General features: G+C 53.4%; 1 protein-coding gene across 4 annotated transcripts in view; it reads right to left on the bottom strand.

The window, feature by feature from the left end:
* Positions 1–6,010: 6,010 nt before the first annotated feature.
* Positions 6,011–25,823, bottom strand: part of TBC1D16 (TBC1 domain family member 16) — a 28,467-nt gene continuing 8,654 nt past the window's right edge. For 3 of the 4 annotated variants that reach the window (XM_039716043.1, XM_039716046.1, XM_039716045.1), the window contains 9 exons: positions 13,383–13,580; positions 12,282–12,429; positions 11,120–11,287; positions 10,157–10,305; positions 9,276–9,410; positions 8,442–8,628; positions 7,944–8,123; positions 7,295–7,441; positions 6,011–6,814 (listed from right to left, as the gene is read on the bottom strand). In XM_039716043.1, the coding sequence (XP_039571977.1) occupies positions 6,569–6,814; positions 7,295–7,441; positions 7,944–8,123; positions 8,442–8,628; positions 9,276–9,410; positions 10,157–10,305; positions 11,120–11,287; positions 12,282–12,429; positions 13,383–13,580 (1,558 nt within the window). In that variant the 3' untranslated portion in view covers positions 6,011–6,568. The remainder of the gene's footprint in view (positions 6,815–7,294; positions 7,442–7,943; positions 8,124–8,441; positions 8,629–9,275; positions 9,411–10,156; positions 10,306–11,119; positions 11,288–12,281; positions 12,430–13,382; positions 13,581–25,823) is intronic. The other variant, XM_039716044.1, reaches the window with a different exon arrangement.

The raw sequence follows: 25,823 nt of genomic DNA, 5'->3' as shown, positions 1-25,823 counted from the left end.
GGGGAACCTCCCCATGCCAAGGGCTCTCGGGAGCCATCCCAGCTCTGCCGGGGTCAGGTCTCTCTCCAGCCATTTGCACAGACCTGGGGGCTCTGTCCTCTCTGTCCCTCGCTCCCGCAGGGCTCTGTCCCCTCCCTGATTGTCCCTTTCTCCCTGTGTCACCCTGCTTGTTCCGAGGCTTTTTATCACCCAAAGCTGACAAGGAATTACTCAGGAGCAGAGAGGCTGACCCGTGTGAGCCCCCTCAGTGCCCGCAGTGCCCTGTCCTGGCAGGGCTGTGCCGTGGTGCCTGTGAGCATCCTGGAGCTCGGAGCCTCCTCCCAGCCGCAGCTGGCTGGAGAAGGGCTGTGCCAGGCCGTGGGACAGGGGTGGGCATCCCGGGGGGACCCTGGCAGTGCCATGGGGGTGGCAGCCCGGGGAGGGCCCCGCTCTGCTCCCTGCGCTGGCTCTGCCGCCCACTCCCCGCTCTCAGAGGGCTCAGAAGCCGCCCAGGAGCCGAGGGTGACGCTGCTGTGTCTGCGCGGGGATGCGCCGGCAGATCCTACCTGCGTCAGCAGCTGAATTCCCTGCTCTCACTGCCGCTCCGGCAGCGCCTTAACCCTTTCCTGCCACCCAGAGCAGCCCAGCTTTGCAGCCGCAGCCAGGGCGGCTGTGACCCCCCGGCTGTGGCCGCCACCCCTGCAGGAGGGGACGCAGATCCCCCAGCTGTGTGCCCTGGTGGGTGCCCCGCTCTCCTGGCACCCTTTCCCAGCCCATCCCGGCCGGGGCGGTGCTGCCCAGAGCCCGGGATGTCCCCAGCCCGTGCTGCCCGGGCTGTTCCCGGTCCCCGGGAGGGGCGGCAGCGCTTTCCCGGTGCTCCTGCTGCTGTGGGCATCGCCGTGGGCAGCTCGGTCACCTCGGCAGAGGCTCTGAAGGCCCGCTGCTGTTTGGGCTGTTTGCAGGGATTGCAGTCACGGCTGGGAGCTTTTCACTGCCCACCCTCACCTGCAATATGTGGAAATTGGGTTCCTGAAAGCAGGACCCGGCTGCTGGAGCCGATTTGGGCCGGGCAGCCCTCCTGGCAGCTGCCTTGAGCAGCAGGAGCAGCACCAAAGGCTCTCTGCCCTCATCCACAGCACAGGCTCTGCCCAGAGCGCAGGGCTCGGGGTCAGGCAGGGGAGGGGATCACCGTGCCGGGTGTTTGCCGTGTCCCCGGGCTCTGGGACAGCCCCGGGTCCCCCCTGCAGAAAGCTCTGGAGAGCAGAGAGGACTTTGGCACGCCCCCACCACGCGGCACCTCCCCGGCCGCCTCTGCCCCCGCCGAGGTTGGCCAAGCCCCGGCTGCAGACAGAAGGAGCTGAACTTGTTTGTGGTTTCTGGAAGACAAAGCCGAGCCAAACAAAATCAGAATTCCCAGGAAGAGTCCTTAGGCTGCTCCTTCTCCTGCTGCTGCTTTGCCGCATGGGGCAGGAGCCCTGAGCTGGCTGAATTCGGAGGGAGCCGGTGTATGGGGCACTGGGGGCTGCCAGAGCATCCCCCGCGCTTGGCAAAGGCACCACTCAAAGTCGGGCTGGCACCAGGTCCCCCTGCTGGGATGCCTGAGCTGTGTCCGTGCTCACCGCTGTGGTTTGGGGAGGACTGGGTGTGGGGCTGAGCCACCTGCAGCTGCAGCAGCAGCAGGGCTGTCCCCAGCATGCAGCAGCAGCAGGGCTGTCCCCACCCCGCTCGCTGGCTCAGGGTGGGCCGCTCCAGCTCCAGCCCCACGGCGAGTCCGAGCTGGCACCGCTGGGCTCTGCCGGGGCTGCCGCAGCCCCTGCTGTTCTTCCAGGCCCTGAAGGCTCTTGGCGAGCTGTGTTTGTGCTCGGAGGAGCCAAGGCAGGGGCGAGCGGGGCCCGCAGCGCCGCTCGGGCAGGGCCGGTGCCCGGGGCACGGTGTGCCCGGAGCTCCAGCCGGCCGGACGGGTCTGTGTTCGTGGCCCCAGCAGAGCGAGCCGGGATTAATCAGCCAGCCCGGGAGGACAGGCTGTGTTGGGTTTGAAATTCTTTAGTGCTTGTAATAACTCAGGTGAGCCTCTTTGTTCTTGTGAGCTGTAATTTTTCATTTGGCAGGCAGTGTCCTGTGACAAAAGAGCTAAAGAGCCACATCCAAACACACCCAGCCCTGGGATGTGGCACCAAGCCCCTCCACCTGCCCCTGCTCCCTCCCAGGTGACAATTTCCCCAGCACAGCCAGCTCCAGGGGCAGTTTGGCCGCTCCTGTGTGCTCAGGGCTCAGTGCCAAGGACACACGATGCTGGCCCATTGAGCCCCTCCCGTGGGACAGCTCGGGGCCCTGGCAGCCTCGGGACACCGCGTGTCCCCGTCCCCTCTGCCCAGTCCCCACTCGAGGTGTGTGCCGTGCTCTGCTCCCCTCTCCCGGGCTCCCGCAGGGATCACAGAGCGCAGCGCTGCCCCGGGACAGAGGACCCGGTTCCTCCCGCTCCCCTTCCCCCCGGCGGCAGCGGGAGGCAGGAGGACGTGGCAGCTCAGGCTGGGGCTAAAGAGGCTTACAGTGACTATTTACCTACCGAGGGGCTATTTTGGGCTCTCGGCTGCCGCTAATGCAGCGCTCAGGGCAGCACTGGGGGGACGCCACGTGAGGGTCCCTGCTCCTGGGACCCACGTTCCTCTTGTAGGGAACGAAGCTTGGCTGCTTTTTTGTTCATTGGTTGTTTGTTTTTTTGGTTTTTTTTAGATGGCAAAGAGTGTAATGAGGGAACGAAGCTTGGCTGCTTTTTTGTTCATTGGGTTGGGTTTTTTTTCAGATGGCAAAGAGTGTCACAAAGGAAAATCTTGGGGATGGGTCAGAAGGACCTTTGAAATGCACTGCCCTGTCCAAGGTGGGACTCGTGGCCATCCTTGCACTGCAGGGAAGTCCCAGGGTTGCTTCCAGTGCTACCCTGGGCACTGCCAGAGGCCCCCAGGTTGGTTTCACTGACCCTGTCTCCCCCCAGACAAGCTCAGATGGTTGTGGAGCTCCAGTGTGAGTTAAATAATGGCACCACAAGTCAATGGACAGGCTGAGACTGAAATTGGGTCACTGGGATGAGAGTGCTGCTGCTCCTTGGGGATCAGCTCCATCCCTTTGTGTCCCCAGCTAGGGCAAAGTGGGGTCAGTGTGTGCCAGGGCCATGGGGAGCTCCAGTGGGGAGCACAGGGACAGACACCTGAAGTCTCCTGTTGGCAGAGGGACGCTCAGGGGACACCAGGCATGGCAGAGTGGACAGGGGTGGCAAATGGTCCCAAGGATGCACAGCCAGAGCTGAGCCCTGCTTCGAACAGAACCCAGCTTATTCCACATGCTGGAAAGCTGCAGTGCAGTCTTTAACTAAAGGAATCCTGAGTGATTTCCACATTGCTGAATGACATTTTAATAGTGGAAAAATAACGCTCCAAATTATCTACTTCATCTCTTCCTATTGTCTTTTACTGGCTGGGAATGAGTGCTGCAGCAAAACCAGCTCTGGCCCTTCTGGGAGGGGTTTGCTGCTGCCTCCCAGCCCATGGCAGGCAGGGGGGAGGCCAGGAGGGGCAGTTCCCCTCTGCCCAGCACCCTGTGAGCCAGGAGGGGCTGTTCCCCTGTGCCCAGCACCCCGTGAGCCCAGTAGGGGCTGTTCTTCTACTTCATCTCTTCCTATTGTCTTTTACTGGCTGGGAATGAGGGCTGCAGCAAAACCAGCTCTGGCCCTTCTGGGAGGGGTTTGCTGCTGCCTCCCAGCCCATGGCAGGCAGGGGGGAGGCCAGGAGGGGCAGTTCCCTGTGCCCAGCACCCTGTGAGCCCAGGAGGGGCTGTTCCCCTGTGCCCAGCCCCATGTGAGCCCAGGAGGGGCTGTTCCCCTGTGCCCAGCACCCCGTGAGCCCAGGAGGGGCAGTTCCCCTGTGCCCAGCACCCCCTGTGCCCAGTCCTCCAGGGCTGGCAGGGCTGCCCACACCTTGCAGTGCTCCCAGGGGGCTCTGGCTGCTCTGGCACCAGGAGCAGCCACGGTGCTGCCAAGGCCTCACGGCCATGCCCGTGCCACACAGGGCTGGCAGGTGGCAGAAGGCAGTGTCTGCCTCCTGCTGTCCCCCTGGGGAGCTGGCACCTGTCCCTGTGCCACCCAGTCGCTCTGCAGGAAGATGCTTCTGGCATTTTCTGCCGTGTGCTTCTTCTGACCTGAATCCAGCCACTGCCACTTGGAGCCTCCATGTGGATGGAGCCATCGAGTGCTGCCACAGGTGCCCAGGAGCAGAGCCTGGGGACAGCAATACTGCAGGAAGATGCTTCTGGCATTTTCTGCCGTGTGCTTCTTCTGACCTGAATCCAGCCACTGCCACTTGGAGCCTCCATGTGGATGGAGCCATCGAGTGCTGCCAGGTGCCCAGGAGCAGACCCTGGGGACAGCAATGCAGCCCTGGCACCCAGCACGTCTCTGAGTGGCTGCAAAAAGGGCAGCTCAAGCTGGGGGACGGTGTCTGCTGTCCCCAGCCTGCACAGCAATGGACACACAAAAGCCTCACACCAACTTTTATTATCACTGACACATAAATCTCCACGAACTCCCTGCCCAGAGGAGAGCAGCCCCAGCCCTTACACGAGGTGCCCCTTGCCAAAGCCCAGCCCAGCCCTGCAGCCTGGGTGCCCTGCAGCCAGGCTGGCTCAGAGCTGTGCCATTCCCAGTGGCTTTCCCACTGCTCCCACCCAGGGGAAGGTTTCCATCCTCTGGATTGAAGGCACACAAGTCAGGAGCTGGCCTGTCCTTCTGCCACTCAGCAGCCAGCCCGTGGCACGCTGCCTTCAGCGGGTCCAGGCTCCTTCCACTCGGGAATGCCACGTGCTCTTGGCTGGTGCTGGCTCACTCCAGCAGGAACGGGGCTCCAGGACAGCTGTGGGTAAGGCTTTGCAGGAGGATTTTGAGAGAAATGTGCTTGTGAGGTGCAGGAACCCACCCAGCTCTGCCCGAGGACACGGTGGGTGGTTCCACACGTGCTGCTGAGGGCACAGACACCCCTGGGAGGCAGGGCTGGGACTGAGCCTGCCCAGCACAGCTGTGGGGCAGCAGCGTGGAGGGAGGGACAGGGACAGAGCAGGACGGCCAGGGAAGGCTGCAGAGGGATGCAGGGAGGCACAGCCCGCTGCCACCTCGGCTCCTTTTCCACCCCCACAAGGAAACTGCTCCCCTGGCTCCGCTTGGCACAAACGCTGGCTCAGGACACGCCTTTGGAGGCCACGGAATTTGGTAAGAACCTTTGGCAACAGGGCTCAGAGCCCCAGCTCCACTTCTGGCTGGCAAAATTTATAGCAGACATGGGGAGAAACACTGTCCTTTCAAAAACACCCCGAGGGAAACCTTTATCAGACAGAGCTCAGCAAAAACCACTGCAACAAGGCAGGTTTCATTTTCACTTTGGGATGTGGATCAGGGAGCACCCCTGGCACTGACTGGAGGGCCTAAAACCCACAGGGGGTGTATGTGCCACAGGCCGTAGCAGTGACAGGCAAGGACAGTAAATATTCAGTAATTGAGGAGAGCCAAAGGAAACACAATGGGAAACATACTGGAAGCAACAGACTAAAGTATTAAAGTCTGCAGCTGTCAGCATAAAGAAACAGCTTTGCTGTAATGTCAGAGAATCACAGAATGGTTTGAGTTGGAAGGGACCTTAAAGCTCACCCCATTCCCACCCCTGCCATGGGCAGGGACACCTTCCACTGTCCCAGGCTGCTCCAAGCCCTGTCCAACCTGGCCTTGGGCACTTCCAGGGATCCAGGGGCAGCCCCAGCTGCTCTGGGCACCCTGTGCCAGGGCCTCAGCTACCTCCCAGGGGAGAATTCCTTCCCAATATCACATGAAGAAGGAAACTTTAGGCAGTGTCTGGGAAATACCTTGACTCAGAGCAGCTGTGCTCTGAGACCTGGGGCAGTCCATTTTTTACAAAAATGGAAAAAAAATCATGCCAGCCAGTGTATCCTATAAAACCAGAAAAGGCCAGAGACAAGACTTCAAGGTGACTGGTCCTTCCTTGCTGACAAAGCAGACACCTGCCCTGCAATCCCAACAGTCTGCAGTTTTATTTTTGGCAGATTATAATTAAAATGGCTTTTATGGCTTTAAAAAGAAGCCACGAAGCTGCACGTTTTGGTTGAAGCAGAGAGGTGTGCTCTGGGTGAGGGGACAGTGGCCTTGGCTCTGCTCCTGCCACCTGCCCACCAACACTTCTGGGCAGCCTTGGCTCCCTGGAGTGTTCTTGTTTCTCACCAGCAAGTAAGAAAGTTCTGGTTGCTAACCAGTCCAGTCCCAGAGGCAGAATAAAAAGTCCTTGTTAAAACCTAGAAAAGCTTGTTTCTAACAAAATCAAATCCAAACACAGTTCCTGGGTCGATGCCTTTCTCTCAGGTTCCATCACCCATGCAACAGAACTTCCCCTGCAGAGCAATTGAATTCCTCTTCCATTCCACACCTTCCAGTCTTCTCAGGAGCCTTGACAAGCTATTCCTCCATTCCCTTCTTTAACATTTTTTCTTATGCACATCCTTCCTGCCCTTCCCTTCCGTCGCACCCTGTTCCTCTGGGCTATTTTCGGAAGGCAAAGACATCCCGTGTTTTCAGGCCTCTCTTGCCTTCACTTCCTGCTTTAGGAGAAGACACTTCCACCAGCCCCCCGTACGGGCAGCTCTCGGACTCCGGGTGGTGGCCAGAGCACTCCACAGCAGGGATGAAGCCACTGTCCCACATGCCTGTCCCACACAGCTTGCAGAGGTCGTGCAGGCTGCAGGGGATGCGGGGCAGCAGGTGGAACTGATAGAGCAGACTCCTGGCCTGGAGGGAGAGAGAGGGAAAGCAGTCACCCCTCACCAGGGACCAGCATGGAGGGCTGGGGTGAACTCCCACCCAATCCTCCTGTTTGGCTGCCTGGGCTTCAGCAAACAGCTTCCTGCCAAACACCTGAGGGTTACCTGAGGCACTGGGGACAGTGGCAGGTCACAGGGGCTGCCACATAGCACAGCTCATCCCATGGCCCCAGTCACTGCCAGCTGAAAGGAACAGGCACCAACAGCTCTGTCTCCATTTCCCTGAGCAGGTTATCCAAGCAAGGGTTATCCCAACCACACTGCCACCTCCCAAGCACTCAACAACTACCTCCTCCTGCTGCAAATCTTGTTTCCAGGCAAACAGCAGCATCCCACCCAGGCAGCCACGGGGATAGAGGAGATGCAAAGCTGAAGCAGCAGTCCCTGGGTTTCTGAATACTCGGACTCATCTCTGGACCTTGTCCCACAGGGGCACCTGGGCATTTACCTTCCTGAGTACGAGCTCCCCGTTCATGTGCATGGCCAGGTTGCCGAAATGCAGCAGCATCTGGTCAGTGGCCAGCTGCTGCTCGATGACGTCGTCCCCATAAATCACCACGATGGCCACGCAGATGAAGAGGTGGAAATAGTCTGTCTGCAATGGGAACACAGGGGCTGCTGTACAGCAGGTGGAGGCAGAGCTCTGGCTCCAGCTCCCACCCTCCACAAGCAGGTCCTTGGTGAGAGATTTTGCTCCCTTCAGTTCTGCCCAGTGATGAGAATGTGAGTTACATTGGTGACTTCTGAACCACAGCTGAGCCAAAGCCTCTTTCCTTCACAGCACAGCAGCAAGGTCTGCACCAGTGTTTGCACCATAGAGCAGATTTTTGGGAAGACATTTCATGGCTGTGTAAGAGAAGCCTGAACTTCAGAAGTGGGTGTTCAGCATTTCCTGAAACACCTCCTTGTGCAGCCCACACATCCCCAAGGAGGAGAGGCAAGCAGGGCTCCATCCTCCTGCTACTCAGATAAACCTCTGCCATAGTCCTAGACCCAACTTATTTTGGCTACTTTGCTTTGAAGAGCCTTTCTGGAAGCCCTCAGTGCTGAGGCTGAGGACTCAGCCAGGATGTGGGGTGCCCTGGCAGCTGCCTCACCTGGTAGTGAGCCCAGCACGCCTCCCACATGCGCAGCGCCTCGGCCTCCGGGAACTCCCTCTTGAAGCAGAGCAGGATCCAGCGGTGGCAGAAGAGCATCTGCAGCCCGTCCTCTCCCAGGGCACACAGGTGCTGGTGGAAGCGGGGGTGCATCAGCCGCAGCAGCTCGCGCAGGTACAGCTGCAAAACACACCCGCGCTGCCTGGAGAGCTCTTCTCTCCCAGCTGCCATTTCACAAGAAGGATGGGTGTAACTGCTGGAGTGCCTCAGTCACCCAGGATCCATTCTACCCACCAGGTATTTCCATAGAATATCCTGAATTGGAACTGATCCACAAGGATCATCCAGCTCCCGGCCCTGCACATGGCAACCCCAAGGATCACCCCAAGCATGTAGTGGCTCTGGAGTGTGATTTGGAATGCTGGGCCCCCTCAGCCCAGGAACAGGGGAGAGGAGAAGCCATGACAGGGCTGAAGGCAGCCCAGCACTCAGCCTCACCAGCTGCTTCTCCATGTCCTCATCCCGGGGGGAGCTGATGAAGATCGTGTTCTGCATCAACCCAACAAAGCACCAGAAAGTATCCGACTCATCCAGGACCTCTGCCAGGAGTGGGGCAACCAGGTCAGACATGCCCTGGGAGTAGCCAATGGCTGGGTTAAACACTGCATAGTTCAGCAAGATCCTCCTGGAGCAGAGACACAAATGCAGAGGGGACAGGTGAGGGCAGGTGACAGCATCATCTCAGTGACAAAGACACAGGGCCTCATGTGAGGTGCTATAACACAGACAGGGGAACCCTGCTGCAAACTCCAGTCCTGCAGCATAAACTTCAGAAAAAAGGTTTGGTATTCACAGGCAGCAAAATATAAACAGAAAATGAGAATTTAAAAAGATTAGGAGGACAGAAATGAATGGCCTGGGAAAGGAGAGATGATGCCCAACACATCCATAAAGCTCCAAGCCATGCTGTTGGATGAAACCCAACTCTTTTGAGGTCACACCTTTACAAGTCACACTGTCATGGAGCAGACTCTGGTGTGCTTGTCCTCTACCCCACCAGGAGAAGCACAGACCCAAGCACCTGCCCACAGTCCTACCAGAACACCTTTGCTGTGCCTGTGTGTGCAGGGAAGCTCAGGGATGGGAGCAGGGTTATAGGACTGAGAAGGGAACTGCAGCAGCAGTGGGAGCACTGGGGAAGTCCTTGCTGCTGCATCCTGTGGTTGCAGAGGCATGGTGAGCGCTGTGCAGCATTCCCAGGCAGCCTGGGCTGGGGGCTGACTAACATTGAGCAGGACATGGTTTTTAGGACACTGGAATCAGACACTTCACCTCATGGTCTCCACATTTGGGTTGTCCTCCCCTCGGAAGAACTGGTTGCTGCGGTCGGTCCTCACGACGTCCTTGTCCACCGTGAACTGCACCTGGCGCCAGAAATCCTTCTGCTCCTCTGGAGTCATGGACAGCCTGCACACCACACAGCAACAGCACAGGGTTGCCAAGACAGGAATGTGATTGCCACAATGAACAAAAAGCCTCATTTCGGTCTTAGTTTGCAGAGAAAAACTATTCCTGTACTGAGTTTCCTCGGCACCTGAAAAATAGACCAGCAGGTCTGTCCAGAACAGTGGATTGTCTGTCCCAAGGGATTACTGGAAGGAGCCTCCTGGGTTATAAACAGGATGACATGATGTGTTTGCTGCAATAAACATTTCAAAAGCATCAGACTCTGCTCTCCACTGTCCCTTGGAACTCAGCACACCAGAACTCACCACTCTGGTTTGATTGTCTCCTGATTATTAACAGTACTGTGCCCCTCCAGCTTCAATGTACCCACCTCCATTTAACAACACACAAATCTTTCATTAACAACCTTCTGGAATCACATAACCCTTTTCATCCCTTATTTTTATGTACATTTTATTCATAAATAAATATAAGATAAAATTTCACCTTCAGTGTTCTAATCCAAGCCTTGCCTGGGAGGAGTTTCCCTGCATGGTTCTCACAGGGCTGCTCCCAGACTCCAGGTAAGGAAATGTCAGAGTTGGCTTCAGAGCCTCAGCAGTGCCCAACACCTCCTTCCCCATCCCTCCCGCTCCTCTACTCCAGCCTACTCCTCTACTCCTCACACAAGGATGCAGAGACTGAGGTGTCACTGTGACATCCAGCCCAAGGAAGATGAGCAGGGGAGGATGATGAGGGTCTGTTACCTTTTCTCCTGGATCTCAAAGTATTCCTTCCTCTTCTGCAGCCTCAGTGCCTCTCTCTCTTCAGAGGTGGACTCGTAGCTGTAGTAGTGCAGCAGAAAGGGCCACACCTCCCCACGGATGGAAATATCAATCCCACCAAAGAAAATGGCCTGGAAGAAGGAGCAAAAGTTATGGCTGGTACAGTTTCACATTCCCAAAAACAGCAACAGGCAACTGCCCGCTGCTGTGCTTTGGTGCCTCTGCAGTTCTTTCCTGACAAGTGACGCCTTGATTCAAGCTCCTGCAATTTGCACATGTTTAGAGGGAAAGTGCTGGCCCTCTATTCCCAGACCAGACACAAATCAGGCTCATTTCAATGTCAATAACCACCCCCGGAGAGGCTCTATGATTAACGTGTCGTTCTCATGTCACGGCTTAATCCCAAATCCTGGAGACTCTGCACTGCACTGCAAACTTCTCTCTCAGGGCCCGGGCCCCGTGCTCCCCTCAGCCAGCCCTGTTATTTCATACAGCAATCTCAGTTCATACCATCTCAGTTCATACAATTTCAGCTATTTCAACCATCTCAGCTCTTTCAGCAATCTCCTGTGCTCTCTGTGACTTGGTCACACATTCTGCAAACAGAGCAGGCACTTTGGTTTATTGATTCCAAACGGCAGCAGAAGTGGGACAGCTCCTCGGTCAGAGTCACAGAGTCACAGCCACCACAGAGTCACACAATTGTTAGGGCTGGAAGGGACTGTGGAGATACCCAGTCCAACCCCCCTCGCCAAGGCAGGGTAACCTAGAGCAGGGGACACAGGAACATGTCCAGGTGGAAATCCAGTCCTCCAGGCAAGGCTTCGCTCAGGTCTCCATCCTCCCAAAAGCCCAGCTCCTGCCCTGGCAGGAACACAACCTCCTGCAGCTCCCCAGGGACCTGCACTCCTGCAGCACAGCAGAGAACACAGGAGAGCCCCTCACCTTCCTCAGCCTGTACTCCTCCTCCACCTGGCCGGCCTCGTTGAGGTGGTGCAGCCAGGCTGCCACGTCCAGGCGCCGCTGGGAGTTCTCCTCGGGGTGGGTCTCCGAGGAGGGCAGCTTGGGGCGCCGGATGGAGAACTGCATGCAGGTTTTCTCATCTGCAAGCTGCTGAGGGGGCACAACAAACCTCAGCTGCAGCAGGAGCCAGGGAGAGCAGCACAGTGTGAAACGCAGAGCAGGGAAACCTCTGCATGCTTCATGTAGGATTAAGCACTGAGGAGCTGCACTTGGGAAGGTTTTGTTGGCTTTTTTTTTTTTTTTAAATTCCAACCATTACAATAACAAGAGTGATTAGAATAATTAAAATCTACTGCGAAACAGCTTCATCTTAAAAAAAAATAGTTTCCATTCCTCCTCCAATCTTATCCCTGACCTGAAACTGAATTAATGCTGCTTACAGCAAAACTTGCCCCTGCCAGGAATGCCTGCAATAAATTACATATGATTGGCCATATACAAAGGGATTGCTGTTAGGAGAGCGGGGAACTGCGCTGCCAGGCTCTCTGAGGGCACTCAGGATCCCAGTGCAAGGCTGCAGCTGACATTTAATTTAAAAATCAAAGGTTGCTCAATGCAAAAAGTGAGCCCATGCGACCGTAATAAGAAAAGCAGCGGGGGGCTCCATGGGAAGGATGGAAATTTAAAAATCACTGTTTCTAATAAGCACATACAATATCTTAAACAGATAATTAAAGAGCTCTTATCACATTTGTATGTAGATTGAACAAAATATGGCAAGATGCCTTGTCAAAACATTCTCCAAACGGAATGTTATGCGTCACAAGATGGATGAAAGGCTCTGACACAATTTCCAACCTATCTCTGCAGATTTCCAGACACCTTCTGTGCCTGAAGGACAGCGCTGACCTGTCAGGTCCATCAAAATCACTAAGTAAATCTTTTGGATGATCTTTCCCCATATTCCACAGGTAGAACAGGAATGGATGCAGATAGACAAGTCCAAGAGACACCTTGAGTCCAGTTTGCATTTCCATTCCAAACACCCAGCATCTGGAAGCTTCCTGCCTGACCTGGGGACATGAACTCAAAGCCTCATTTCTCCAACACACCAACCCATGTGTGAGACACGTGGCTCGGGTACCTGGTCCTTGAGATGGGTCTCTGTGCAGTACTTCCATTGCTGAAACACCTCGGACAGTTTATCCAGGCCACCGTGGTGAAAATGGAAGATCTTGTACTGGCTCTCCCTGCTTGCCACCACCAGCTGCCCACAGGTACACGCCTCATCACTGTGGGAACAATGAGAGCAACCTGCAGGGGCCACCCAGCACCACGAGGGACCAGCAGGACCCTCGGGGAGAGACAGTGCAGGGCAAGTCACAAAGTGCAACACCGAGCTGCCCCTTAAAACAGGGCACAGAGGCAGCTTTACATCCCTGGGACTCACTGATCCTCATGGGTCACTTCAACTGAGACACTTCATGATTGTGTGACATGGTCATAGTGACAATTTTCTCCACTTGTGCCTGGTAACAGCACTATTTTTACCTTCCTTCACATGAAGGATTTAAAATTTGTCTTCCCTGGAGAAAAAACCACAGGAAGTCTGCCCCAGAAACATTAAGGCAGTACACAAAGTCAGCTCCTAGGGATGTGCAGACTTGCTCACACACAGCTCTGTCCAAAGAAACAGGGAGTGAGAGCAAAAAAAGGGAGTAAAAATGTTTTTGCAATGATTTGAAATAAATTTTGTAATAATTTGAAAGATAACTGAAGAGGCTGAGAGCAGCAAGACTCCAGAGGAGCCTGGTGAGGGGCAGGCAAAAGAAAAGGTACCATAGATAAAGATGTTTTTCATATCCCCAGGTTATTTGAAGCATTTATGGTATGACAGCTAAGAGCAACCTTTACTTTACTAAAAATAAAATCCTTTCGACTCTGTAGCTGTAATTCAGAGGCTCTCCTTGGGAAGGCTGACACTCACTTTCCTGGAGACAATTGTGCTGAAAGGCTTCCAGGTAGGATTGCAGAAATCACCTCTGCCCAGACACCCAACGTGGAGCATGCACAGCTCACACACAATTCACACAACTCACACACAGCTCATGCATAGTTCACACACAACAGCTCACACACAACTCACACACAGCTCACACACAGCTCACACACAATTCACACGACTCAGATAACTCACACACAACTCACACACAGCTCACACACAGCCCACACAAGGATCCAGTACCTGAAGAAAAGGCGAAGGGATCTCATTTGTCCCAGGTCTACTCTGAAGACACCACACACCTGCTCGAGGGCAAATACCTTCTGCTGTTCATCCCATCTGGTGCTCTGCGTTTGCCCATTGTTCTCCTGGGACTGGGCACTGGTGTCCAGGCTGGAGGCAGAGCTGGTGGAGCAGGTCATGCGATTGTCACACGTGTCCCTGTGGACAGAGTGTGGGGGCAAAAACCCCATCAGCCATGGGTACATGCATCACAGATGCTCCATGTTAAAAACCTTTAGCCAGAATTCTGAAACTGGCATTCATTCACCAACTACATGATTTTCATTTAAATCAATCCCCAACATCCCAAAAAGCATCCTGCTTTTGGCCTTTTCCTAAAGTTCTTGCAGGTAGAACTGGGGAGAGCCAAACTCATTCCTCAAAACACCAACTTTTGAGAAGGTAAAATGAAGAAGCTCAAGCAATGCCCTCAGTGTCCAGCTCAGCCACTCCACATCAGGATGGGGACAGGAGGAATGAGAACATTCCAACAGCAGCATGGACCTGAGATCTCATCTGGGAAATTGCCTCTTTGACCAGTAAGATCCAAAGGTGTTTCCCCTGAACTTGAGTTTCTCATTACACCTCTGCAAGAGGACCTGCCAAGACTGGATTCATGTCTATAAACTCTAGACAAATGGTTTCCACCTGCAGTCTTGAACCTTGGCAGAGTTAGGATTGGGAAATCACACCTGAGCTCTTCAATCCACCATAAAGTAGAGAAAGTGAACCCAACCCTTTCCCAATCCACCCCAGATCTCCAGCTTTAAATGCAAACTGAGTTCAAACTCGAAAAGCCCCCATTTCCCCACCAGCCCCCATCCCAAAGGAAAAATATCAGCGCTTTGGGAATTAAGTGAATGTGAAACTGTGACCCCTTGGCTCGTAAAAAGGCCAATGCACGTGAACAATCTCGGCGCGGGCTCTGAATGGGCTCTGCTGTGAAATTGGGGTTTGCCAGACAAGGCCCGGAGCAGGTACAAAGCAGCCCCCTGCAAGGCCACTTTATGTGGTTTTCTAATCCTCTTATCCAACAATGTGGGCACTGAAGGCTGGAAATCACACACTCAGCATGCACTTCACATCCGTGTGCCTCCTGCGCCTGGCTCCAGGGCCTCTTCCACGGGAGCAGCAGAGCCCTGTGGGCCAGGGCAGCACATCCCGAGGGACAGGGCTCTGGACAGCCCAGCCTGCTGGGGGCATTTTCATCCCAGCCCTGCTCCAGAGTGTGGCTCAGCTCCCCCAGACCCTTCCTGCTCCTGTGGTACTGGAGGAGACCAAGGCTGGTTGACTCTGGCTAAAGGAGCAGCTTTGTGGATCTCTGGGAAGTTCTGCTGTTCCAGTTTTTGGAAAGAAAGCAGCGAAGCAGAGCTCACACTCAGGCCACTTGGAGGATGAGGACTCAGAAGGATGTGGCAATAAAGGTCACATATCCAAACTCACTCCAGGTTAGAAGGATACCTTCGACCACAGGCACAGCTGCACACCATCCCCTGCCTTGGGGATTTTTCCATGAAGATTGTACTGGCCTTTATGAAAAATCAAGCATTGCTTTCTGATAAGGTGGCAAAATGTAACACTTTCTGAAACACTGAGTATCTAACATTAACACACATGTAACAAGAGTCCTGGTACAAGACACTTGGGCTGGACTGCCTGCTAGGAGCAGCTGGTATTTATGGAGCAACACTTCATAACAGCCACAGCTGGTTACACAGGATTTTCCTGGAAGAGATGACTCAAACTAACTCCAAGATTAAGCAGAGGCAACCCATTTTCTAAAACTCTTGCAAAGAGGAGCTGGTCAGCATGGCAAAAGGGCTGGAGGATGGGTTGGTGTGAGGATCATGCAGGTCCTGGTCACAGAGGTCCACATGCCAGATCTTCAAGAACATCATCTGAAATGACCAGCAGAAATGTCCAGAGAACTGCCAAGAAATGAGTTACCACTAGAGCTGGCTTTGATGCTGGGCATTCCGTAGCTCCTCAGTGCAGCACGGCATTTCCAGCTGCAGTTCCCTGTGCTCCAAACCCCAAATCTGCCCCAGATGCAGCAGCAGCCAGCTGAGACCCGCGGGCAGGAGAGGCCGGGCACAGTCCTGGCACCGGGGGAACCTCCGGAAATGCTTCTCCAAGACAAATGTTTACAGTTCCCATGCAGCCACCGGCGACAAGCTCGCACACGCATGCCAGGCACGGCAGCTCCCGTGTCAGGGGCTCAGCCCTTGCAGGCAGCAAGAAGCACCAGGGCTGAGCAGAGTGCCCCAGCCTGCGCAGCCCGGGGAAATTCCGATGTTCTCACTGATGCAGAGGGGGAAATGTGAAAGAGACACCTGTGCCCTCCCTGCCCTTCACAGGGGTCAATGGACACAAACATTTGCACTCAGGACAGATCAGAGACAGAGCCACCTCGTGCTGGTGCTGGCTGAGTCACCGGGGAAATTCAGAAAAAACCCCGCACCATTCTAAAATTACTTTTTCCTGTACATATTGATTGAAAAAAAAATTGAAAATACTGTAATCTCTGGATTACTTTTAAATAAAATTTTAATATTGAGATCATTCTGTAGGTCAATAACAACAAGCAGTATGATCTCTGCTAATTTTGTGGGGTTTGGGGAGTCCTCTAACCAGGCACTCAAGATAGACAAATGCAGGGAAGAGTTTATTGTTTGTCAGACTATTCTACCTGTTGGATGAGGAATTTATCCCAGAGCACCCCATAAAAGCAGGAGTTGAAGCACTGCAATGCAAATAGCCGGAGGAACATTCCAGAGAGACTTTGGGTTGTGGGATCCAGGAAAAACAGAGCACCAGCTAGTACACAGCACTGGTCAGCAAAACAACAAGTGCAGTGGGGCATGGGAATAAAAGGGACAGGTTAAAAAATCAAGGAGGGTTAGAAAACCTGGGTCAGGAAAATCTGGGCCATGTTCATGTGTTCAGTTCAAGAAGGTCATGGAGGGGCTGGAGTGTGTCCAGGGAAGGGAATGGAGCTGGGGAAGGGGCTCAGCCTGGAAAAAAGGAGGTTCAGGGGGGACCTTCTCATTCCCTGACAGAAGAGTGGAGCCAGCCAGGGGTCAGGCTCTGCTCCTGGGGAGCAAGGGACAGAACAGAAGGAAACAGCCTCAAGTTGTGCCAGGGGAGGGTCAGGTTGAAAAATTCTTCATGGAAAGGGCTGTCAGACATTGGTACAGGCTGCCCAGGGCAGTGGTGGAGTCCCCACCGCTGGAAGGATTTAACAGCCAAGTGGATGTGGCACCTGGGGACATGGTCAGTGGTGGCCTTGGCTGTGCTGGGGAAATGATTTGACTCGTTGATGTCTGAGGGCTTTTCCAACCCAAACGTTCTGTGATTCTGGGATTCCACTTCAGCCTTTTGCCCTCAGCCAAGTCCCACAACTCTTGTCTCAAAACACATCCCATTTTGCCAGGGAGCAACAGCAGGGGCTGAGGTATTTTCTTCACTCAACAATCAACTACAGCAGCCAACCATATCCAAATTCCTGGAACTTTTGTAGCCCCAAGGAGCCACCATTCCCCTCCCACCCCATGGGACCTCTTGCACACCCCGCTGAGGAGCTCAGGTGAGACTCAACCTGCAGCAATGGGACTCAACTCACTGTTCCAAAGCCCGGGAACACACCTACGGCACAGAGAGAGCTAAACCCAATTATTATTTCTGTTCCAGAGACCTGCCCTGATTACCTGGGAAGCCAATTTCAGCAACAAAGACCTAATAACTCATTTTACAATGTGATGTGACAAATATAATTACGAGAGAGAAAGGGGCTGAAGGCTGCAGCCGTGATGTGGCAGTTACCCAAGCTGTCAGCCTGCACCACCTGATTCCCAGCGAGCCTCCTGCCAGAGCCAAGCCCTGCTGCTGGAGCTGGCTCTCCATCACCCCGGCGCTAACGCACGCTGTCACTAATAACAGCTCCCACAGCCCCAGCATTCCTGCACGCCGGCTTGGGACCATCATTTACAGACAATGAGTATCATCATAATGTATGAGCATCCATGTAATGGGAATTACATGCCCCTTTTCCTCCCCAGGGGTTAGCATTTCTCTGTTTCTCCACTATTCCCCACAGGCACTGACCTTCTGGGTTCCTCTTCTTCCCAGCAAGGTGAAACAGCTCCTGGCAGCATCAGCTGCTAAGACAGACAGCTTCAAACAAATAATCCGCCAAGAAAAGTTCAAAGCTATCCTGAAATGCCTAAAAATTTAGTGCAGTGGCTGTACAGAGTAAGGTTATATTGAGCATCTGGAACCCAAATCCATTGTTCTGATAAAAAAAGTGTCCTTGACAATATACATATATTATAGACTGAAACGTGCTGAATTCAGTGACACAAAAGACATGCAAAGGAAACCAGATTGGTAATTTAGGATTAAAAAAGAGATGCTGTAATGTGTCTGCTTGCTCTGCAGAACAGGGCTGGAAGGACATTCACAGAACAGCACCAGCTTCCCACGGAGTGTGGCACACAGAGCCAGCCATGGACAGGGAAATGCTGCTGTCACATTCTGACCAGCACAGGCGAGTAACCAGGTTAAGAACTGTGCTAAAGCCACCCTTTGGCTGAAAACATTTAGAACTTGAAGTTTCTGTGCCTCAGAGAACCTGAACAGAATCGATTTCCATTGACCACGGTGACTGGGGAACAAGGTGTTAGATAGCCTGGATTTAGAAAGCCTAGGCAGGATTTCTAAAATTAAATGTCAAAGCATCCTCATGTGGAAGCATTTCTATACATCTGCAAACACCGGGGAAACAAATCTAACAATTCCTCCTATTTGTTGGGGAAACCTGGGAAAAACTACTCAGGCTGTTACAGTACAAAGTACACAGATATCAACATGCACTTTCCAAGAGCTTGTTCCACAGGCTTTCCATTGATCTGTTTGCTTTCAAAACATAAATTTCCCCACGTTGAACTGCACTAAATGCTATTTAGTAGCTAATTAACTTTCTGTGCTGAAAACCTCCTGTAATTGCACTTCTTTCACCTTTTTGAGCCCGTGTCCCCCGGGGAACCCAAGCTGTCCTACGGCATTTGTTCTGCTCATTTCTATCTCACAGGCACAAGTTCCTCCCTGACACCGGGCTGCCAATCACGGCGGCAGAGGTCACTGGAGACCAAATTAGGAGCACTCTGCCTCTGACAAACTTGCTTCGCTTAGCTTGTTGTAAAGGGAAAATAAACAGTTACGAAAAATAATTGTATCCTTTCAAGCAGGGCACCGGGAAGCAGATCCAAGCGCTTGTCCAAGTCAGCGCATTGTTGTTAGTCACTCCTCGCATTCCTGTTATTAACAACACCCGAGGAACAGGCTGTTTACGTCTCAAAGTGCTGGAGTCCCTCCCTCCCTCCCCTCGGACCGAGCAGAGGGTCCGTGCCCAGAGCCTTGCTCAGGGACTCCTCAGGCACCCTCTGACCTTGGGCTGAAACAGCAAGTTCACCGTCAGGGACGGGGCTGGGAATTAACAACAGCTCTGCCAACGCCAGCCTGACAAATAAACCGCTGTAACACGGCGAGGGACTCGCGGAAACCCGATTATGCAGCTCTGCCTTCTGACGGGCGTAATTGGTTTGTCCTTGAGAAATAAAGATCAAACCGATTTGTTCTGCTTTACAGGGCTACGGCAATCCGTGTTCCCAGCCTGCCTTCCCAGAGCTTCCCAGCACCTGGCACAGGTAGAACACGGATTTCCATCCCAGACACTGGTGACAGCGGTGGCTGGGGGCACCCACCATCCTGCCCTGGGCTGAGAAGGGTGAAAGCCTCCCCACACTGGGGCTTTGTTGCTCCTCATTCATGCCTCCAAGCCCTCGAGGCCGGAGGGGAAGCTGAGTGATTCCAGCCAGCAAGGGGGCATTAGGAAAACAGCCCCACGGCCTCCAAAGGGTCCCCCCAGTGCTGGAGTTAAAGCAAAAGGAGAACAAAACAAACCCAGAGTTCTTGAATTCATTATTTTGAATGTAAATGGAAAAGGCAAAAAAATAAGCAGAAGTTTGTAGTGAAGTAATGGGTGTTTTAATCTCTTTTCCCCAAACCTGGAATGTGATACACATCTAGCTCCAGCTAGGAGACAAACAATCTGCTTCACAGCTGACACTTCCACACAGGTGTAGCTGCTCAGGTAAACCCAACTGAGGTTTTTCTGCTTTCCTCTGTGACTTCTTGTTGCAGGGAGAGAGAGGGCGCAGAATGAGCGGTTTGATGCTGAGGAATAAAATACACACAGCTCCGAGCAGCCAAACACAACAAATCACTTAGAGCCGAGCGGACACTCCTCAAGGATGCAAATGTTACCTTCAGTTTAAGGGAGGAAAACGTTCCAGAAGCTCAGTGTTGGATTTTTATAATCCATACAGAGAAGGGGCACCTCATGCCTGGGCTTACACTCATTAATAAATCAATCGAAATGCAACACTTAAAAAAAAATAATTCCTTAGATGGAAAAAGTGATTTCTCAGCAAAGCCCGAAAAAGAATGTTTGCTTTTCAGCCCATTCCAGTCTGGAGAAGGAGACCTTTCTTCCCCATGTTTATTTTATTTTTAAAATCAATGGATTATTTTGCTTTTTTTCCTTTCAGTTCAATCCATGCAAAAATAAAATTCTCCCCTAATTATGCTAATTATAATCAAGCCTTCAAACCGCTGCTCCCTTGAAAGACCTGCCGATTACCTTTGTTCTTATATTCCTGGCTCGAAGCAGTGAACTGGGAATTTCAGGGGGACATTTTAGTGGCAAAGTTAACCGACTCCCCGGACTCTGCTGCTGCCCCAGCATGAGCTGAGCCGGCACCACCCAGGGAGGATTTCACTGTTTCCACAAGACAATGCGGATTTCCCAAGGGAAGAGCTTGCTTCAAGTAGCAGAAAAGGGAGAGGAAAGAGGAGCGCTGCCTAAAAGCATGTTCCAGAGTTATTGTAAATGCCTAATGCTGGGATAATTGCGAGGCCTGAGCCAAGGAGACAGAGGCCGTGCAGATTTATTTGCATATACTGTGGTGCTTTGGAGGGGACATGCTCTTTATTTTGATTCACTTAACGCAATTCTTCCCTCACAAAGCTGTGGATACCTGCCAGTGCCATTTATCTCTGCTCTCCATTCAGATTTCTGGGCGTTGCGATTGTATAAATAAATAACAGAAGAAATGCAAGAAAATCCAGGGAAAAGGTGAAAGCAGCCCTGGGGAGAAGGACTGGGGGGTGCTGGTCATGTCCTGGCCGTGTGTGCTGGAACCAGAACCCCCCTGAGCCTGGGCTGAGCCCAGCGTGGGCAGCAGGGACAGGGACTGTCCCCTCTGCCCCTCAGGTCAGACCCCACCTGCAGAGCTGCCCCAGCTCAGGCAGCACCTGGAGCTGCTGCAGAGCCCAGAGGAGGCTCCAGGATGGTGCCAGGGATGGAGCAGCTCTGCTGGCAGGAAAGGCTGGCACAGCTGGCATTGCTCACCTGGGCAGGAGGAGCTTTGGGGTGAGCTCGGTGTGGCCTTGCAGGGCCTGAAGGAGCTGACAAGAAACGTGGAGAGAGAGAATTTCCAAGGGATGGAGTGCCAGGACAGAGGGAATTGGTTTCAAACTGAGAGTAGATTTAGATCAGATATTAGGAAGAAATCTTTCCCTGTCAGGGTGGGCAGGTCCTGGCACAGGGTGCCCAGAGCAGCTGTGGCTGCCCCTGGATTCCCAGCAGTGCCCAAGGCCAGGCTGGACATTGGGGCTTGGAGCAGCCTGGGACAGTGTGAGGTGTCCGTGCCATGGCAGGGGTGGCACTGGATGGGGTTTGATGTCCGTTTGCACCCAGACAATCGCACGGCCCCGAGATCTCCCGCCTCGGCCGCGCTGAGGGGAGCGGGGGCGGCACCGGGGGGCACCGCTGGGCACAGCGCGCCCCCTGGCGGCGCGGCCGCGCCACCCACCGGGCCCGGCCCCGGCCCCGGGCAAAGGCACCGACTTCAGCCACGGCCACGGTCACAGGCACCGGCCCCGGGCACCGGTCACGGCCACGGCCATGGGCACGGACACGGGCACGGCCATTGTCACAGGCCATGGTAGCGACCCACGGTCACGGGCCACAAAAAAGCCACGGCAGCCACAATGCACAGCTCCACAGAAAGCCACCACAGGCCTGCCCACGGAGCCGTGTCCGAAGCAGGGCTTCAGGCCTTCCCCAGCGTCCTGAGCAGACCTGAACCATGGCCGGTGCCCCAGGGGACAGAGGGGACCCTCCGTGTGCCCTCTTGCTCCTGCTGCCTGCCCCGGGATCTCCCTCATGGGGACCACCCACTGTCGCTCCCACATCCCACATAAAGAGCCTCATGGACCCCCTCAGCCGCAATTCCCGATCCCAAGTTAGCTGTCACTATTTTCTTCCAACGAAATCTGGCAGCAACCCAACAGAGGGAAGAAACAAACCTGCTATAATTAATGTTCTTGCTGTTCAAATATTTATATAAAGCAAGATAGAGCCGTATGCCTCTGCAATCTCTTGGATCTGTCCAACCTGCTCAGCTTTGCAGCCAGGAACAACTTTAATTGATTACACAGTGCTGCTGACGGCTCAGGCCAGCTCCCCTTCCCAGTGCCCGGCTCCATACAGACCACCCCTGCCTTAGGGAAGCTTACACTGACCCCACAACGCAAACAGAAGAGATCAAGGACTATCCTTCTGATGGAAGAAGGATTTGTGGATGTTTTTGCCCAGGCATGGGTTTGGGTACAAATAGAATTAGGAGCTTCGCTGTCTTACATCATAAGTGGCACCAGTTCAGGCAAGTCCTAGGGAACTGAAGCCTGGACCAGGTACCCACCTCGCTCCTCCCCAGGGCTGAATTAATTCAAAACTGAGATGCTGCAAGAAGTTACAGGAGATTTTAAAGTCTGTGACCAATTCCCCTGGTTCCAATATAATCACTTCTGTTACAACAGCGATGAATTCCCAATCTCTTGATGACTCCAGAGCTCCTGCCAGTTCACTCTAATTTCAGCTCATTTCCCTTATAATTTTGTCTCCTGTTTTTGCTGCAGAGGTCGGAATGGCTCTCAGCCCTTCAGGTGAGCTGCCAAAACAAGATGATGCAATGCCTGCGCTGCTCCCACCGGCTCCTGGAGCAGCTCATTTACTGATGAGCTCCTGGGAAGCGGCTTAACAACAGGATGTGCAACATATCCGTAAAAATTGCATCAGCTGCGACGCCAAAGGAGTTTTTCCCTGTGATGTGAGCTTCGCCTGGGCTGTCTGTGATCGATCTGCCATATGAATTCATGTCTGCTGAAGAACATGAGAACTCACCATCATCCACCTCCATTATGACAGTGTTTCGTTATTTTTATTACTGCCTGCTAAAACGATCGATGCCTCATGAAAGATGTTTCCTTCCTGCATTGATTCCACCTTGGCCATGTCGCTTCTGCTGGTCCTTTCCAGCCTGAGCTGTGGGAGCACTGCTGGCCTCTGTCCCAGCACCTCTGGGGCTGCTTGTGGAGCTCCAGCCTCTGGTCAGATGTTGCCCCAAGCTCCACTCATACAATTCCAACACTGAGGCTCCTCAGTCCAAATTTTGACTGTATTGGCCAACATCCCAAGGTGAAGTGAGCAAAGGAACCAACACCAGTGTGTGCATCTCCTCTTCAGCACTGCTGTGGTGCCTGTCAGGTATCAGCTATTGCAGTCGGGGAGTGAAAAGCCTCTGAGCACCCACGAAAGCTCCTGCTATCCAGGGATCACTCTGGCTCAGCACAAACCCCACCCCAAACCAAACCCCACTCACAGAGCACTAAGTGCTTCCAGAACTGACTGTATAGATCTGATGTCATGGTCAGTTCAATAACTCCAGCAGCATCAGTGGATGGACATTACAGAAGTGTCAGATGCTGTTTGGTTGTCTGGATGTAACAAAAGCCTTTTAGTTTCAATTTACTGCTGGGGAAAATGGAAGCAGAGGAATTTCCCAAGGCAGCAGCGAGCCAGAGCTGGGCACAGAGAGCAGCTGCCCTGAACTTGTGTCCTTCAGGCCACAAGGCAAACATTTCCTGACAGCCAACAAACAACGGGGACAGGGGAGGGACGGGACAGAACGGAATGATTTTATTTCCAGCATCCCTCCTTTTCCACAGAAACACACACCCTGACAAAGCTGCCATCAGTGCAAGTTTTCCCCACACCAGCTGCCTCCTGCAGGAACCACGTGCTGGGAGCACTAAGGGGTCCCCAAAGTTAAGAAGGACACAAACCCTGGGACAGTGAGGCCACCTTTCCTTGAGGCATGAGGGCACCCTGCAGCAGTGTGCCAGGCTGGTCTAAAGACAGAAGCAGGAGTGTGCATGCTGGTGCTGGGACACTCCCATTGCTCCCAGCCCAAGGAATTGTGTAAATGGGAGGAGGATGCATCAATCGCTGCGTGGGACCCCTGGCAGCCTGTCAAACTGAGAAGCAAAGAGGAAAAAAAAAAAACAATGGATACGTTTTTATTTCCTTATGTTCTACCAGGCGAGTTGGTGACTGGCAACTGACTTACTCGTTGTGCAACTCCAGGGCTCCCCAGCCCACCTCCCTCCCTCCTCCTTGTCCTGCACACACTGCAGTGTTTGTGGCTCCCTCACGGCCAGGTGGCCAGGCCACCTCCTCAGGGACACTCCAAGAGGCAGATGGGACTCGTGACTCCTGGTCACACACAAATTCTGTCAAGCAGCTCGCTGAGCCCCTGATCTCATCTGATCCAAGTGTACCTGTACAAACCAATTCTTCCACAATGACACGTTTCTCCATTTCTGAGGATAGCTAATCACACAGGAAGCTGGCTGGACTGAAATGCAACATATTCTTTCAGCTTCTGCAACAACCACAGGGAAGAGCAGAGCTGTCTTTGCAGCAGCTCCCCAGTGAAGAGGGAAACAACCAGAAACAGTCGTTCCTCCTGGCAGAGAGGAGGTGGTGACTGGGAGGTGGGGAGGGAAGAGAGCTCAAACAATCTGCCAGCAGCACAAACTTTGTTCCCACTCCAATTCTGGCTCAGAGGGGAAGCAGCCAGCAGAAAAACCCAAACCAAAACAAACCCTTAAGAAACAAGGAAGCTGTTCCCATGTTTGTAGTGACTTCTGAAACAGCATGTCCTGTCCCCCAAAATGCTGACATGAAAGCAGGAAATATGAGATGCTTTTTGACCAGACTTTTGCAAAGGATTCTATGCAAAATCTCCCACTCAACAGCTTGTAAGACCCCGCAGATTCCATGGAAGGCGGCTCAATGGGGAAGAACAAATTGGCACAAAAAAATGCACACACTGGACAAAACCCTTTCAAGCCAAAAGTCCCAAACAACAAAAGCTCTGTTTTATTAACCTGCTGCCAATTATGAATGTCATGTGCACTGTGTGAGGCTTCAGACTGGCACCACAGGAGTTAAAAAAGAAGGAAAAAAGCCGGCCCCTGAGCTGTGTGAGCAGAGCCGGCTCTGCCTGGCTGGAGCTGTCTGGGCTCCAGCAGCAGTGAGGAAGAGCCGGCAGAGGGCAGGGAAATGCCGCAGGAATTCACAGCCAAGGCAGAGAAGATGCAATAAACCGTATTTCCTTCCTTTCCTGACACTATTTGCAGCTCAGAGCATAAGTGTTGCAGCACAGTTAAACCACAACTCCTGACTCACTGGATGCTGCCTGGGACCCTCCTGCACCAGCTCCTTGTGGGAGCAGTCCAAGCCCACAGCATTCCTGGGACAGCACGTGGGCTGTGGCCCATGCCAGGACTGGGGTTTCCCCAGGATGAGCTCAGCCTCCTGGTTTTCAGCAGCCAGTATGTTATTCCAAGTGTGTCCCTTGCTCTTCCCACCACTACAGTGGGGTAATAACATTCCTGAGCCTTGAGCTTCCCAATCCCTCCATGAGGACAGAAGATGCCAGGCTATGCACATTTCACTTGTGCTCATTGGCGTTTCTCTCACCCACTGATCTGGCAAAGGCTGGACTTTATAACTGGGATGGGTTGGGATGGGATGGGATGGGATGGGACAGTCACCACTCACCCCACCAGGTACTGCAGAGCTCAAGCGCACATTCTGGGCACATTCTGAATGCAAAGCTGATACAAAGTCTGACATCACCTCACAGAAGGGTTTTAAAATATCCAGAGAGAATTGAATCAATTAGAATACTTCCTCACAAGCCTCATTCTTACTGGCATTCTCTGGGCTTGAGATTAGCCCACAAAATAGAGGCAGAATCTCTTCAGCTGTCAGTGCAGTCTGTGCATTGCTGACATGCACAAAGGAGAACTCGTTTCTCCTCATTTCAGGTGTAGTTTCAAAGTTGAGTTGTAGCCTAAAAATCAGCCCCATGGTGCTTCAAGAATGCATCACATCCATCCTCCCTGAGATGGGAACGAGTAACACACCAA

Source organism: Passer montanus, unplaced genomic scaffold, assembly GCF_014805655.1.
Source record: "Passer montanus isolate IOZ18808 unplaced genomic scaffold, ASM1480565v1 scaffold35, whole genome shotgun sequence".
In the NCBI taxonomy this organism is placed as follows: Eukaryota; Metazoa; Chordata; class Aves; order Passeriformes; family Passeridae; genus Passer; species Passer montanus.
The sequence above is the reverse complement of the archived record's forward strand: the minus strand, read 5'-3'. Positions and strand labels throughout refer to the sequence as shown.